Genomic DNA, 13888 nt, shown 5'->3' on the forward strand with positions numbered 1-13888 from the left:
CAAAGCTCTTTCCGTTCGAAAATTATTTAACGCAATACTTCATGTCTCACCTTAAAGAGAATTATGATGGAATTAAAAAAAAATGAACATCAATCTAAGGAATGCATTTTTTTTTTTTACATTGAAGAGTTTGTTTGCGATGGCATGGACTTTTCTCGACGTGTGGGGCAGTATCAATAGTATTACCCAAGATTAAACACCTTCAAAGAGACTGAATAGTGAATATCCTCTAAATATCGGGTATAGAATACCAAATTTTACTTCTTGGATGTAATTGGTGGAGTAATAAAGTAGCAAGGAAAGAATATAAAAGTGTAAATCTTTTTATATAAATACACTATATAAAGTTAATATTTTTTTTATTTTTTGCTACAGTGAGTATATAAAATACCACATATTATAGTTTATACAACCAGTAATGTTTTCATGTAGATACGATAAAAGAACTCTAGTGTCCTTTACTACACCACTTGTTATTACTTTTGACGTGGTCACTATTATTGTGGACTCCCCAACTCCCAATATCTGACTAACTCAAATCTTTTAACCTTTTCTCTATACGTATTTTTTTTCTGTTTATTTTCTGAAATCAAAATTTGGTTTTATTAATTCTAGAATGAGTTGTCGAAACAGTAGGATTTCTCTGCCTGTCGTGTCAATTGCATTAAGGACCAAAAATAACGTTTATGACTAGCGTCGGCCGTCGGTAAAGAAAATAAATCGACAAACTAGTAAACAAAGAAAATGTGGAAAAAGCATTGAAAAAGAAGAAAATTCGACAAATGTCACGACTTTGGTTAAAGTTAAAAGTGAAACTCCAAAAATGAAGATGATATTTATCCAAAAAATATCTAAAAAATACTTTAAAATGCAATTATCTAATATACTAATCAAATATCTCGATACCTCTTTAGTCTCTTTATATAGTGCCATCTTCATCCTAAGTAACTTACACACATAAACACTTCACTTTCCAAATTTCGGTCTCCCTCAACTTTTCTCTCTTTCTTTTAAAATGAAGCTCTCTATGCGTTTGATCTCAGCCTTTCTTCTCTTGGTGATGATATTTGTTGCCACAGGTTCGTTTAATTACTGGTTACCTAATATCTAACTTTGCACACGACCTATATACACGACCCATCACCCATGCCTTCTTTTATTTGTCATTTGGTTAATACTAACATATATATTTATAGTTATGGTTTCTATCGATTGTTCTTGTTTTTCTATCGATTGTTCTTGTTAATATGCTCATATATTAAGTGGTTTTTATCGATTGTTCTTTCCATTTATACGGTTTTAATTATAGTTGGCCATATATATGGATGTCTTAACTAGCAATAATACTCAAATTATTTCATAAACTTTGAAAATTAACTACTCATTCCGTTTCGTTTTAGTTGTCGTTTAAGTTTTTTTCACACAAATTAAGAAAAGTATTAAATTTTTTGTTTTACACTTTATTAATATATTCTATAAATTTTTTCATTGGCCAAAACATTCAAACAGTAGGGATAATGATAAACAGTAGGGATAATAATAGAATTTTTACCAAACATTTGCATTGAAAACCTAAAATGACAATTATTACGAAACAAAATTTAAGTCTTAAAACGACAACTAAAACGAAACGGAGAGAGTAATAAGTATGCATCATGCAATCTCATGAGAACATGAGACAAAGCTATCTAGTCTTAAAACAAGTTTTTTTGTTTCTTCTCTAGGGATGGGTCCAGTCACTGTTGAGGCACGCACGTGTGCGTCACAGAGCCAAAGATTCAAGGGTAAATGCGTGAGCGACACAAACTGTGCAAACGTGTGTCACAACGAAGGCTTCCCCGGAGGTGATTGCCGTGGATTCCGTCGTCGTTGCTTCTGCACCAGAAATTGCTGATCCATCAATCGATTCTCATGACTCAATCTTCGATCCATTGTCTTTTGTTACTTCTTTCTGTCGTCTAATATTCCTTACGATACCATATCGTAACGTGCATGTGTGTAATGTGTTCTTGAATAAGTCTTTTTTTTTTTTTTTTTTTTTTTTTTTTTTTGAATAAGACTTTGGTTTGTGTGTTTCCAGTTTTAATGTAACGTTAAATCAACTAGTAATGTTTTTTTTTTGTAATAAAGGATTCGAATATATGTTCGGTGCATGCAAGATTTTGTTTGTTAAAATTCTTTACATGCAAGTTAAATACATTAAAAGTTAAATACATTGTTGCTAATATGCCAGAATTTTCATGCAATTAAGTTCACCATATAATTAAGTCTAAAATGTTTTTCTTGAAGAGAAATCAGCTGCGATTCACGCCAGAACCTACGGAATTTATGCAACCATAAAATCAACCACAGAATAAAGTCTTTATTAAGTCTAAAATATCGATGATCAAAAAGTCTAGGAGTTGAGCTAGGAACAGGGGAATTAAAAAAATTTGTTTTCGCGAGATGGCTAGCATAACTGGAGTGTGTATAATACCAAATTTTTAATTTTTTTTAATGCTATATGTACGTCAAATCGAGGGTTAGATGAATTGAATAGAGACTAAAATTACAATCGCGAGTTAGATAAATTGAGTACAGCTGTACAGACTAACTAAAATTACGTAATGATCCGGATTAAGCGACTACAATACAAATGTAGTGCTACAAGGAGTCCACAAAAGATCAATTTTTCCTTTACTAACACTAGGTTTTACTTTTTATTTTTTTAACATGGCCACTATCAGTGTGGACTCCTCATTATCTGACTAACTCAGTTTTCTACTTATTTTGTAAGTTTTTTTTATATAAATAAAATATTTTCTCCGTTTTTTTATTAAAAAATGTTTTAGAAGAGTACACATAAATTAAGAAATTATTTAATTTTTATTTATTTCTAAATTAAAACATCATTTATTATCTAATCAAGTAATAAGAAAAACAATCTACAAAATACAAATCGTCAAAACTAATAAAAAATAGTAATTAATTTTGCATTAAAAATCGAAAACATCATTTATTTAAAAACAAAATTAGAAGATTAAAATATCACTTATAAAAAAACGGATAGACTAGTACAATACTCCCTCCGTTTCGTTTTAGTTGTCGTTTAAGGTTTTTGCACACAAATTAAGAAAAGCATTAAATTTTCTGTTTTACTCTTTATTAATATATTTTATAAAAAATTTCATTGGCCAAAACATTAAAACTGTAAGGATAAAACTGGAATTTTCACTAAACATTTGCATTGAAAACCTAAAACGACAACTATTATGAAACAAATTTTAAATCCTAAAACAACAACTAAATTGAAACGGAGGGAGTATTAATTTGATTCTCTCTGCGTGTCTTGTCACTTCCAATTAAGACCAAAAATTTCATTTACTACAGTGTCGGTAAAGCAAATAAATCGACAAAATTGCAAAAAAACGAAAATGTGAAAACAAAAAAAAAACAGAAAATTAAGAAGAAGAGAAAAACGACAAGTCGTCGTCACACCTTAGTGGCAAAACTAAAGTGAGAATACAATGGAATAAAAAGATACGCGTATTCTTTTTTTTAAAGTTCAATTATCTCGAGCGTTCTTATACCTTTCTAGTCCCTTTATATAGTGCCACCTTCCTCATTACCAACCTATACACACTTACCACTTATTTCTAAATCTCTCTCTCTAGAAATGAAGCTCTCTATGCGTTTGGTCTCAGCTGTTCTCATCATGTTCATGATATTCGTCGCCACAGGTTCATTACTCATTAGTCATTACCTATATATCTAACTTTCAACATATTCATGTACTTATGTCTTTTCATATTCATTATTAATGAATTTTGCAAATATTTGGTTATCATAACATATTTTTATATCTATGGTTTCCTTTTTGTTTGATGAATTTCTAGTAAGTGTTCTTATGAATGCTCACGTACTAGATGGGTTTTAAAACAAATCTGTGATTTCAGAAATAGTGGCCGCAATCATCTCTTGGTTATTCTAAAAGTAAACTCACATATTAAATGAATACTAAGCATGAGAACATGAAACTAAGCTATGGTCCAAACTCTAACCAAAGTTTTTTTTCTGTGTGTGTTAATATTCTCTAGGGATGGGTCCAGTCACCGTGGAGGCACGCACGTGTGAGTCAAAGAGCCATAGGTTCAAGGGTCCATGCGTGAGCACACACAACTGTGCAAACGTGTGCCACAACGAAGGCTTTGGAGGAGGTAAATGCCGTGGATTCCGTCGTCGTTGCTACTGCACCAGACATTGCTGATCCATCCATTCTCATGACTCAATCTATGATCCATCGTCGTGTGTTACTTCTTTCTTATCTAAATCTTCCGTACAGTACCATGTAGTACCGTACATGAGTGTGTTCCTCAATAAGTCTTTGGTGTTTTGTGTGTTTCCGGTTTTAATGTAATGTTAAATCAATGAATGATTTTGTATTATACTATTGTATTATGGATCTCAATCTATCCTAGTCCTAAATTTCTAACAACCGGCGTCTGCAAAGTAAATATCATTAATGCGACGAATATAATTCAGAGAACCGATCGATTATAGAATTATCTAGTAATTAGTGTACAACATTGGTATTAGTACCTATAGATATTGGTTAAATATACCTCTTTAAATAACAACCAAGTGAAACTTATCTAATTTCGCAGTGGTGAAGTAACAACAAATGGAGCGTTAGCTACTACTACACGTGTATTTGGTGTTATACTACAACTCTACACATGTAATGCTTGTAGTAATGGTATTGTTAAAGAAACATAAATGTAGCTGTCAAAAAATATTAAAAAATAAAATAAAATTATACAAAAAGTGGCGTTAGTGACAAAAAAAAAAGGAAAAGAGAATCATTTTGAATTTTTTCTTTGAAAAGTTTAATCGTTCGTTACTTCGTTATAATAAAAGTTTTTGAGTCTTTGACACCTCGCTATAAGGGCTAAGCGTGTTTTATAAATTTATAATACATACGGATTAGCCAAACCGACCTGAATTTTGGATTAGCGAATTTTGAGTAGTTTGAGTAGTAATGACCGTTCGTTATAATCAATGCAGTCACAGGCCCAGACTCCCAGGGTAAATAAATTCTCTTATCGGTTCTGGTTGGTCAGATGGGTTCATTTAATTAGGTTCTTGGTTCACCAATGGTTTCCTAAAACCAAAAGGGGTGGTTTTGTAATAGAAAGCCATTTCTGGTTTAAAAATAGAAAACCACTTAACAAAAAAGAAAAAAAGACAAAAAAGCTGTACAACGAAAACTCCTTCGCTAATTACACGACAAACTATATATAAAAAACTTGGTGAACGTTTGTTTTTTCACTACGAAAACACTTGATGAAGAGCTTTTTTATTCATCAATTAGACTCTCATTAACTCTCATTAAAATAGCTTAATTATATTGCTGGTGACACTAGTTTTCACTTTTGAGAAATGTATCAATTTTACCGATGCATGAAAAAGTCAAAGTCTACATGCACAATGACTCTGTTTAATACTACTTTGAAATTAATACAGTCAAAGTAGTAATTCAGTCTACTATTTAGTTTTCCCACAGTTGATAATGTCGATGTGATATTTATTTTGATGTCGATTACCTAGAAGAGCCTTTCCATTTTCATATAGGTATCAAGCATTATGAATGTCTAAGTTCAAATCGATTGTTGATGAGTAAATAGACGCATGTTTATTAGTGTATATTCGTTCTCATTTTCTATGAAATTCTTGGAATATACTTCTCTCGAGATGCTAATTTTTTCTAAAGGTTTTTAAAACCTCCGGAAAGAAAGGAATGGCAAACTCCATATCAGCTCATCCATCCTCCCAGAAGCAGTTTTCAAACAAATTGACCATACCATCGGTAATATTTAGGGGTAATAATATCTCACGTTGAAAATAACAATTTTTTTTTACTAGTATATAATATATATGAACCAATCTACTCATTGTCAATTGATTTTGAGTTAGAAACTCATATTCTAATATAAGTATCAAAACTCGATCCACACGTTGTCCAATCTAATCTACTATTGGCCCGGTTCAATAGTTGGCCCGCGGATCATACCGAGATCAATGGTAGAGCCATCATCTCGAGAGGACGTGTTAGGAATAATAATATATCATATTGGAAAGAACAAGAGATCTTGACTAGTATATAAAATATATAGACCAATTCACTTATTGCCAATTAGTTTTGAGTTAGAAACCCATATTCTAACATTCAATACTTGCCTCTCTCGCAAGCAATGTCAAGGTCTGTTATTCAAGTTGTTCAATTCTTAAAGCTCATGTTCTTTGTATAGCTTTTTAGTGCTTTTTATTTTTTTGGGCCTTTGAAGCAAACATGTTCTAATGTTCTGTAATCTAACTCATGTTCCATTTTGATAATCTATTCATGTTTTATTTAAAAAAATATATTCGGTCATTTCTTTCGATTTCTGGTGAGTGATGTTGTCTCTTAACTTAAATTCGTTGAAGACGATTATACATTCTTCTATGTTATAATTTTTTTTTTCTTATTCTTAAGGATTACGTACTAGTGTAATTTGATTATTTAATTGACTGGTCAGCCTTTAATTACGACTGCATCCTTGGGTAAAGGTTTTAACTGGTTCACGTTTTGTTTCTATTTTTTGTAAGGCCATAAATTAATTATCTATATTAGTTTATAAAAACAAAAACTTTAATATACTAACAAAAGAATTCATCCCCTTTATATAGTGCCATCTTCTTCTTCTTCTTGATCTTCTTATTTCCCATTAATTAGCTTTCTCTAAACATTTGTATCTTAATCTCTTAAAAAATGAAGCTCTCTCTGCGTTTGATCTCAGCCCTTCTCCTCTCAGTCATGCTCCTCTTTGCCACAGGTTCATTACTAATTCTCATAATAATATCTAACATAAGCAATTCTTTGTGGCCTCAAATATATATTATGGTCTAATAATTATATACATATGCCATATATATATGACTATATGAGCATGAAAATGATCACATATAACCCATTCATGTTTTTATAATTCCAAATTTTGATTAAAGTAACATATATACATGTGCATGGTTTTTGTGATTAAGGAATGGGTCCTGTGGAAGCAAGAACGTGTGAGTCACCAAGTAACAAGTTCCAAGGAGTTTGTCTCAACTCACAGAGCTGTGCCAAAGCTTGCCCTAGCGAAGGTTTTTCAGGCGGTCGATGTAGTAGTCTCCGTTGCTACTGCTCCAAAGCCTGCTAATTTATCAACAAATCATTTATTCGAAATCAATAAACAATTGATATTATCCTATCTTTCATCGTTTTCTAATTAAATTTCGAGAGTAATATAATAATCTTGAAAGGGACTATTTGTTTTGTGTTCTTTGTATATATAATTTTGTTTTTTATGTAAGAATTTTAAGTGTTTATGTATTAAATTTGATAATTATTAACATATATATTATATATTCCATGTAAATATACTTTGCCTTAATAATATATCATACTTTATTGATATTTACATAATTACATACAATTTTACATAAAACTATGCTTAAAAGTAATGTGCTTTTTTTTTCAACGTACGTACGCTTGGAAATAATGTAAAATGTACTTTAAATATGACTAGCTCTTTGAATTTTGGAGTTTGAATTTTGATTTGGATATATATTTATGTATGTATTTAAAAACATTTAAATACATTGCTTAAATTTAATTATGTGGTTTATAAAATTCATGGAATAGTGGTTTGTAATGTGATTTAATCAACCATATATTTTATTGGAACATTTAGTTTAGCTATGTAAAAAGTAAACCTAAGTTTTCTCTCTAGATAGTTTTATACTTTTATTCATCAATTAAGCTCACATAAAAAAAGATTAAGTTCATTAATTAGGTGAATGTTGTTCAAAATTTCACTCATTTATCCATCCACGAAGAAGAATAGAGAATAGAGAAAAACAGAAATAAATTATATAGATAATAGGGGCTTTTGCAAAAATGCCACTTTTTCAAAGCCATTTTTCAAAAATATCCCTTTTTAAAAACCTTATAAAAAATGCTCTTAAAAATATAAGATTTACCCAAATATGTATGTAATATTATTAAAACATACACAAACTACATTTTTATGTATCTAAAATCTTATAAATACCTTATAAATGCATTTTAAATACCTTTAAAAACTTTTAAAATATCTTGTAAAACCTTTGAAAAACCTTAAAAATCCTTTAAAATAACTTGTAAACCCTTTAAAAACACCTTATAAAACCTTATAAATACTTGAATCGAGTCTTCAAGTAGTAGTTACAATTCATAAGTACTTTATAAACCTAATAAAACTTTATAAAAATTTCAGATTTAAAAAGGGGCATTTTTAAAAAATGGACATCTAAAAGGGGCATTTTTGAAAAGGGGCACACCAAAAGAGGTATTTTTAACAATTAATATGCCATTATATATGTGGTAAAAAGAATAAAAGAAATATTAGAATGTTTTCTATCTTCAATATTTTTTAACATAAAATAATTTGATATTTAGAGAGAGAAACAGAAATAAATTGTAGATATAATATGCCATATGTGGCAAAAAAAGAAGAAGAGGTATTAGAATATCTTATATCTTGAAATTATTTTACAATAAAGTAAAATGATATTTAATTTTGATTTTAAATGATAAAAACAAACATAGAAAATGTAGAATAATGTGTATCTCGCATATTGTTTAAATATAATAATATATTAAATGAAAAAAATATAAGGTGCATTCGAGGTGGAGAGAAAAAATACATGTCAAAAGAAGGGTTACTACGCTTAGAGAAATTCTTAAAATTAATGAGATAAGATTTATCATAAATTTCTATGATGTTAGTTTTTTTATTTAAATGAATAAAGCAAGAAAAAAAAAAGAGAAAAAAAAATCTAGTTTAATATGTAAAGGAAAAATGTAGAGGAACACTATTTGTAAAGCACAAAGTAAGAAATCTTTTTTTGACAGCCTAGTTTAACTAGAATAACATTATAAAATAATGTAATAATAATGTCATATAAAATATGTTTATCAAAATAAAGAGAAAAATAGAAGTAGATTATAGGACAATATGCCATAGGTAGTAAAAAATATAAAATAACTATTATAATGTTTTATAATTTAAAATTATTTGATTTTGGTTTTTTACTTTAAATGATGAAAATGAAAACAAAGATATAACATGTAGGAAAATGTGTTTTAGATATTTTCTTAATATAATTATATAACTATATCTAATGAAAATGGATAATGATGTATTTGGATTTGTCAAAAAAAGATACATAAAAAGCATGTGATTTGTCAACTTCTCAAAGATTGTGTTTAGGAGAAACATTGAAATATTAAGTCCATGTATATATATAGTGCCATTCACTTCTTCTTCTTCCTACACAACACTTAGTTATTTCTAACGATCTCTGTCTATACAAACATTCATAATCTCTCTCGAAAAATGAAGCTCTCTTTGCGTTTTCTCTCAGTCCTTCTCCTCATCTCTTTCATGGTTCTTGCTACCACTGCAGGTTCATTGCTCTAAATTTTCATATATATACATACAAATATGTGAATTCATCTACATTTTATACGTATAATCTATAACATATGTCTCGATATTCCTCATTTTGGTAATGTATTCTGATATAGAGGTGAGTCCGGTGGATAACAAAATATGTAAGACACGGAGTGATCGTTTCTCAGGGGTGTGCTTGAGCACTAACAATTGTGCTATCATCTGCCAACAATTCGAGCACTTTGATGGCGGTCACTGCGAATTCGACGGAGCCCTCCGTCGTTGTATGTGCACCAAACAATGTAATAATTAGGATCATCATGATGATTCTCTTCAATATTCTCTATTTCATCATTGTTTCTAGATAAATAATAAGGGACACACTTTGTTAATTTGTGTTCTCTCTCTATACTATTTCCCGATTTAACAAATTTACTGGATTTTCTATAATAATTCAAGTCTGTGTTTGATTTAATTATAGTCAGATTCTATTCATCAAAATCTATCCAATTATACATTTTTACAAAGCCAAAACCCAAAACCATTCAAACGTTAACACATCTGCTTTAATCAAAATTAGGAACACACACAATTAGGTTAACTACTTCCGGGCCAAGTAAATATACTAGCTCAGACTTCACCAACCTGAAACACTAAACTTCTCGTAAATTTCTGCCTTCAACGAAATTCTAACCTGAGACTAGAGCAAAGATTTGTGTCTCTTCACTATATCCCGAGTCTCTTGGAGCCACACTCTGAGCAGAATTTGGATGTCTCTCTCAAGTACTGTGCTCCACATTGGTCACAAAATTTCGCCGGACTATTTGGCTGTGGAAAGACAGATAAACGTATGAGGACCTTAACTGAGATCGAAATGATTCAGTTGGGATAGATATTATGGAAAATTTGTACCATTACATGGCCTCCAGTGAGGGGTTGCAAGCAAGCCATGTGCTGTGAAATAGATGGTGACTGGTGGGTGTGAGATAGTTCAGGGTCACATTGATGGTTCTGACCGGGAAAATGTGTGGCTGCGTGTTGATTTTGGTAAATAGATTGATGGTGGTGGTGGCTTTGGTGAATAGATTGGTGAAATTGATGAGACAAAGATGACATGTGATGTTTGGAAGGAGAAGGAGTGTGTTGTTGTTGACTTTGATCCTGCAATTATGATAAAGATCATTTCCATTAGAATCTGCCATTTTATGTACTATGTAGATTCAAATAGAGTATGCGCTTACTTCATTAACGGAGCGAAATCCTTGTGTACTAGCTAACGTTGAAGAGTCTATACCTGGGAATGTCTGCAAACCAAAAACAAAAACACTGTCACCTGTTCTCTAAAGTCAGATAAAAGCTATAAACAGAGTGTTTATTGGTCTTACAGGCAAGCCACTGATGCTGGAGACAGAATTTTGAAGACGCCTATGCTTGCGTCGAGGGCAATAGAACTTATAATCCCTTGCAGAGATAGCCACGTCATTACGGCCTGTTAATCGCTTAAACCTGTAGTGACAATATCCAATTATACACTGATGTAAATAACTCAATACACAATTCACAATAGTAAGAATCTGATGATGTATTTTCACCATTCAGCATCTTCAATAGGCAAATCATCTGGCTTTTCAACAATATCCAAACCATTGACCACCACAAAGCGAACTCGTTTCTCTTCATGTATTACCAATTCTGGAAATCTTGTCCTTGTTTCAACTGAAGTTGCCAGTTCTCTTCTCCTGTACATGCAAGTACCTGTAATATAAAAAACAGACAATCACACATATCAAACTAATGCTCACACATAATCAAAATTCTATTACTTTTGCAAAACATCACATCAGAGCAGATAGAAATACCTTTCTTAGGAAATTTCTTAGTTAATTTCCTATACAAGCCACCAGCTGCTTCAAGAGCTACTCCAATAGTCTTATCTCTTATTCCATTCAATGAAGCAAGCCTCACATTTGCTTCACCAACTAAAGTCTCATACAAATTTGCAATATACATCAACGGTAACGCAAAACTCGGATCACCTTCATATCGTGTATCATCAGACTTCCTCTTCACTTTATTACTATTATCCCGTCCTCCTGAATCCGTTTCATGATCACGCTTGTTCTCAGCGACTTCAATCACATGTTGGCTAATAAAGTAGTCCAAGATTATTTGCAGAAACCTCCCTCTTGCTGCTTCAATCGGTGAAACATCTAAAAACAATATGAAAATTGTTTACGAATCAAGAAACTCCGCGCAATCACAATATCGAGTATCGATCCTTATTACCTTCAATGTTTAACATAATGTAAGCAGATCCTACTGGTCCTTTGTTCTCCATGTTAGATCCACCTTCTTCTACTCCTTCATTGTGGATTTGCATAGAGTTTCTGTACGATTCATGCATACAGTCCTGAAAAGAGTCATTGATAAGTCTCAATACAATCGAAACCCCCGAAATTTCGACTCGTTTCGCTAATAATTTGAGCTAAGTTACTCATAAACCCTAGAAATTGAGACCAAATTGAGAAATTTTTACACACCGCAGAAGAGGAATCGCCGTCATTATCCAAACTATCGCCGCCACCGGAGCCTCTGATACCGTCGATATCTCTCGGCGGACCATCAACGGAGTTGAGATCATGGAGAGAAGTACCGATGTAGGAATCAGCTGATCCCAAATTGTAATGCTGCACTCGAACCCTAGCTCCCATTTCTTCCAAAACCCAAACACAACACAAATTCCAAAATCAGAATCGATTTAGTAACAATTCAACCATTTTCGATCACAGATTCAAGTCGAGAAGATGCAGAATCATCTAGAGATTGCATCTTTAGAGCTTTGAGTTTACTCGAGCGATTGTTGCTCCGATACTGGAGATTTAACGGCTATACAAACCCTGACGAAGAGAGAGAGAGAGAGAGAGAGAGAGAGAGAGAGAATCCGAACCTGAATCCGTACCTGAGATTATCGTACGGTGACAGGAGATCTCCGAACCTGGCTCCGAACTCCACACCTGTTACCGAGCCACTCAGTCTTGTGAAACTCTCACAACTAATTTATCCCGAAACTAATAAGCAACTCTTTTAAATATGGGCTAATATTAAACATTTTTTAATTAGCAGATAAACTAATCCAAAAGCTTACATTTTTTTTTTTTTGTTTTATTTGTAATTTATATACATGAACTTCAAGCTCCTCTGCATTGTGAAAAAAATATTTTTGTTCAAAACTAATTATTCAATCATCAGTAGTAGAAAATTACATTTTGGGAGAAAAATATGTACAACACATCAAAAATTAGGGACTTTGATTGGTTCCTCAATGCAACAATACAAAACAACAATGAAGAACCCTTAAAACCCATGTGTAAGCAAATTAACTTCATAATCTTCACTCCTTTCTCATCTTTTCCAACCCATCAGAGCTCAAAGTCTGCAACAAAAGACTACATTTTTATTGCAGACCAAACTCAGATTATGATATCAAATCACCCAATATTGGATTTGTTTCATACCTCAGCTCTTGTTGATGAACAATGTATTCATCGATAAGCTTCTCCTCGGATTAGTCCCGAACCAAACAGGGAAACTGCAGCTGCAATAATAAGCTTACAGATTCTCAGGAGAACACTTACGCGGAAGATTCCAGATTTTGGTTTCTTGTTCTTCATGTACTCCAGAAGAAACAAGGGTTTGGATCCAAATATCTGAATCCGTTGATAAGCGCAAAAAGATTGCATCTTTCGAGTTTCACATGTTTGGGAGTGCATTATCGTTGTCACTGGTCAAAAGTTGATGCTTCATCAGATAACTCTGCAACTCTACAGCTTCGTTTATACATCCAAGCTCATAGTGTTTCTTCAAGACACTAATACACAAAACCTCGTCAGGGTGTATTCCTTCTCCGATCATTTCCTCCAGGAAGGATCTCGCTTTCTGCAACTGATTGCAGTGCGATAATCCCCAGACTAATGAAGTGTAAGCAAGCAAATCAAGCTTCATACCAGTCTCAACCATTTTGTCTCGTAAAGCCAAAGCCTCTAGCACATTCCCTTGCTTAAAGTTCCCATCCATTAACGATGTGTATGCCGTTCTGTCTGGAACTAGACCCTTTTGAGCCATTTGTTCAAAGAGAGTTGTTGCAGCCTCAACTTGATTACCTTTACAGAGACCATCAATCATTGCTGTGTATATGGCTGCATTAGCTTGTAGACCAAAATCATTACTTATCCTCCCGAAATAATCAATTGCCTTAGAAACTAACTTATTTTTGCACAATCCATCAATCAAAACGCAAAAGGTAACCACTGTGACCTTGATATCAAGTTCTACCATCTCGTCCAGTAGATGCAATCCCTCAGTGGGGTTTTCCCACTTAAAGTAAGCATCCATTA

At 32.3% G+C, this 13888-nt stretch overlaps 6 protein-coding genes across 7 annotated transcripts in view; 4 read left to right on the forward strand and 2 right to left on the reverse strand.

Moving 5' to 3' along the window:
* The first annotated feature begins 934 nt into the window (after positions 1–934).
* Positions 935–2022, forward strand: LOC110228343 (defensin-like protein 4). Its single transcript, XM_021025448.1, has 2 exons — positions 935–1079; positions 1725–2022. Exons 1-2 carry the CDS (start codon positions 1016–1018, stop codon positions 1892–1894), a joined length of 234 nt encoding a protein of 77 aa, XP_020881107.1. The 5' UTR covers positions 935–1015; the 3' UTR covers positions 1895–2022.
* A 1482-nt stretch (positions 2023–3504) lies between these two features.
* LOC9311183 (defensin-like protein 1) lies at positions 3505–4471 on the forward strand. Its single transcript, XM_021025451.1, has 2 exons — positions 3505–3719; positions 4077–4471. Exons 1-2 carry the CDS (start codon positions 3656–3658, stop codon positions 4244–4246), a joined length of 234 nt encoding a protein of 77 aa, XP_020881110.1. The 5' UTR covers positions 3505–3655; the 3' UTR covers positions 4247–4471.
* Positions 4472–6678: 2207 nt separating this feature from the next.
* LOC9311184 (defensin-like protein 10) lies at positions 6679–7606 on the forward strand. The gene is made up of 2 exons (XM_002875070.2): positions 6679–6851; positions 7060–7606. The coding sequence occupies exons 1-2, from the start codon at positions 6788–6790 to the stop codon at positions 7215–7217; spliced, it is 222 nt and encodes a 73-aa protein (XP_002875116.1). The 5' UTR covers positions 6679–6787; the 3' UTR covers positions 7218–7606.
* A 1754-nt stretch (positions 7607–9360) lies between these two features.
* LOC9311185 (defensin-like protein 8) lies at positions 9361–9947 on the forward strand. The gene is made up of 2 exons (XM_002875071.2): positions 9361–9507; positions 9629–9947. The coding sequence occupies exons 1-2, from the start codon at positions 9438–9440 to the stop codon at positions 9805–9807; spliced, it is 249 nt and encodes an 82-aa protein (XP_002875117.1). The 5' UTR covers positions 9361–9437; the 3' UTR covers positions 9808–9947.
* A 12-nt stretch (positions 9948–9959) lies between these two features.
* Positions 9960–12551, reverse strand: LOC9311186 (uncharacterized protein At2g02148). Of its 2 annotated transcripts, none has more exons than XM_021025424.1 (9): positions 12454–12551; positions 12035–12207; positions 11781–11904; positions 11354–11704; positions 11087–11249; positions 10880–11000; positions 10736–10798; positions 10407–10655; positions 9960–10322 (listed from the first exon to the last, which is right to left on the reverse strand). In XM_021025424.1, exons 2-9 carry the CDS (start codon positions 12203–12205, stop codon positions 10221–10223), a joined length of 1344 nt encoding a protein of 447 aa, XP_020881083.1. In that variant the 5' UTR covers positions 12206–12207; positions 12454–12551; the 3' UTR covers positions 9960–10220. The 2 variants fall into 2 exon arrangements, with proteins under 2 accessions (XP_020881083.1, XP_020881084.1); XM_021025425.1 differs by having other exon boundaries at positions 12442–12549.
* A 142-nt stretch (positions 12552–12693) lies between these two features.
* The window catches only part of LOC110228245 (putative pentatricopeptide repeat-containing protein At2g02150), a 2832-nt gene continuing 1637 nt past the window's right edge, over positions 12694–13888 (reverse strand). The window contains 2 exon segments of the mRNA XM_021024992.1: positions 12694–12927; positions 13010–13887. Of these exon segments, the coding sequence (XP_020880651.1) occupies positions 13245–13887 (643 nt within the window). The 3' untranslated portion in view covers positions 12694–12927; positions 13010–13244.

This window comes from Arabidopsis lyrata (genome assembly GCF_000004255.2).
Source record: "Arabidopsis lyrata subsp. lyrata unplaced genomic scaffold ARALYscaffold_5, whole genome shotgun sequence".
NCBI classification, from domain to species: domain Eukaryota; kingdom Viridiplantae; phylum Streptophyta; class Magnoliopsida; order Brassicales; family Brassicaceae; genus Arabidopsis; species Arabidopsis lyrata.

Bases quoted from the DNA above. Each gene is read 5' to 3' on its own strand.
- LOC9311184 (XM_002875070.2), top strand. From the start codon at position 6,788: ATGAAGCTCTCTCTGCGTTTGATCTCAGCCCTTCTCCTCTCAGTCATG. The intron at 6,852-7,059 runs GTTCATTACTAA...TTTGTGATTAAG, and splicing joins CATGCTCCTCTTTGCCACAG to GAATGGGTCCTGTGGAAGCA.
- LOC9311186 (XM_021025424.1), bottom strand. From the start codon at position 12,205: ATGGGAGCTAGGGTTCGAGTGCAGCATTACAATTTGGGATCAGCTGAT. The intron at 11,250-11,353 runs GTATTTCTATCT...TTTATATTACAG, and splicing joins TAAGAAATTTCCTAAGAAAG to GTACTTGCATGTACAGGAGA. The intron at 10,656-10,735 runs GTAAGCGCATAC...TCATAATTGCAG, and splicing joins GATTTCGCTCCGTTAATGAA to GATCAAAGTCAACAACAACA.
- LOC9311183 (XM_021025451.1), top strand. From the start codon at position 3,656: ATGAAGCTCTCTATGCGTTTGGTCTCAGCTGTTCTCATCATGTTCATG. The intron at 3,720-4,076 runs GTTCATTACTCA...AATATTCTCTAG, and splicing joins CATGATATTCGTCGCCACAG to GGATGGGTCCAGTCACCGTG.
- LOC110228343 (XM_021025448.1), top strand. From the start codon at position 1,016: ATGAAGCTCTCTATGCGTTTGATCTCAGCCTTTCTTCTCTTGGTGATG. The intron at 1,080-1,724 runs GTTCGTTTAATT...TTTCTTCTCTAG, and splicing joins GATGATATTTGTTGCCACAG to GGATGGGTCCAGTCACTGTT.
- LOC9311185 (XM_002875071.2), top strand. From the start codon at position 9,438: ATGAAGCTCTCTTTGCGTTTTCTCTCAGTCCTTCTCCTCATCTCTTTC. The intron at 9,508-9,628 runs GTTCATTGCTCT...ATTCTGATATAG, and splicing joins GGTTCTTGCTACCACTGCAG to AGGTGAGTCCGGTGGATAAC.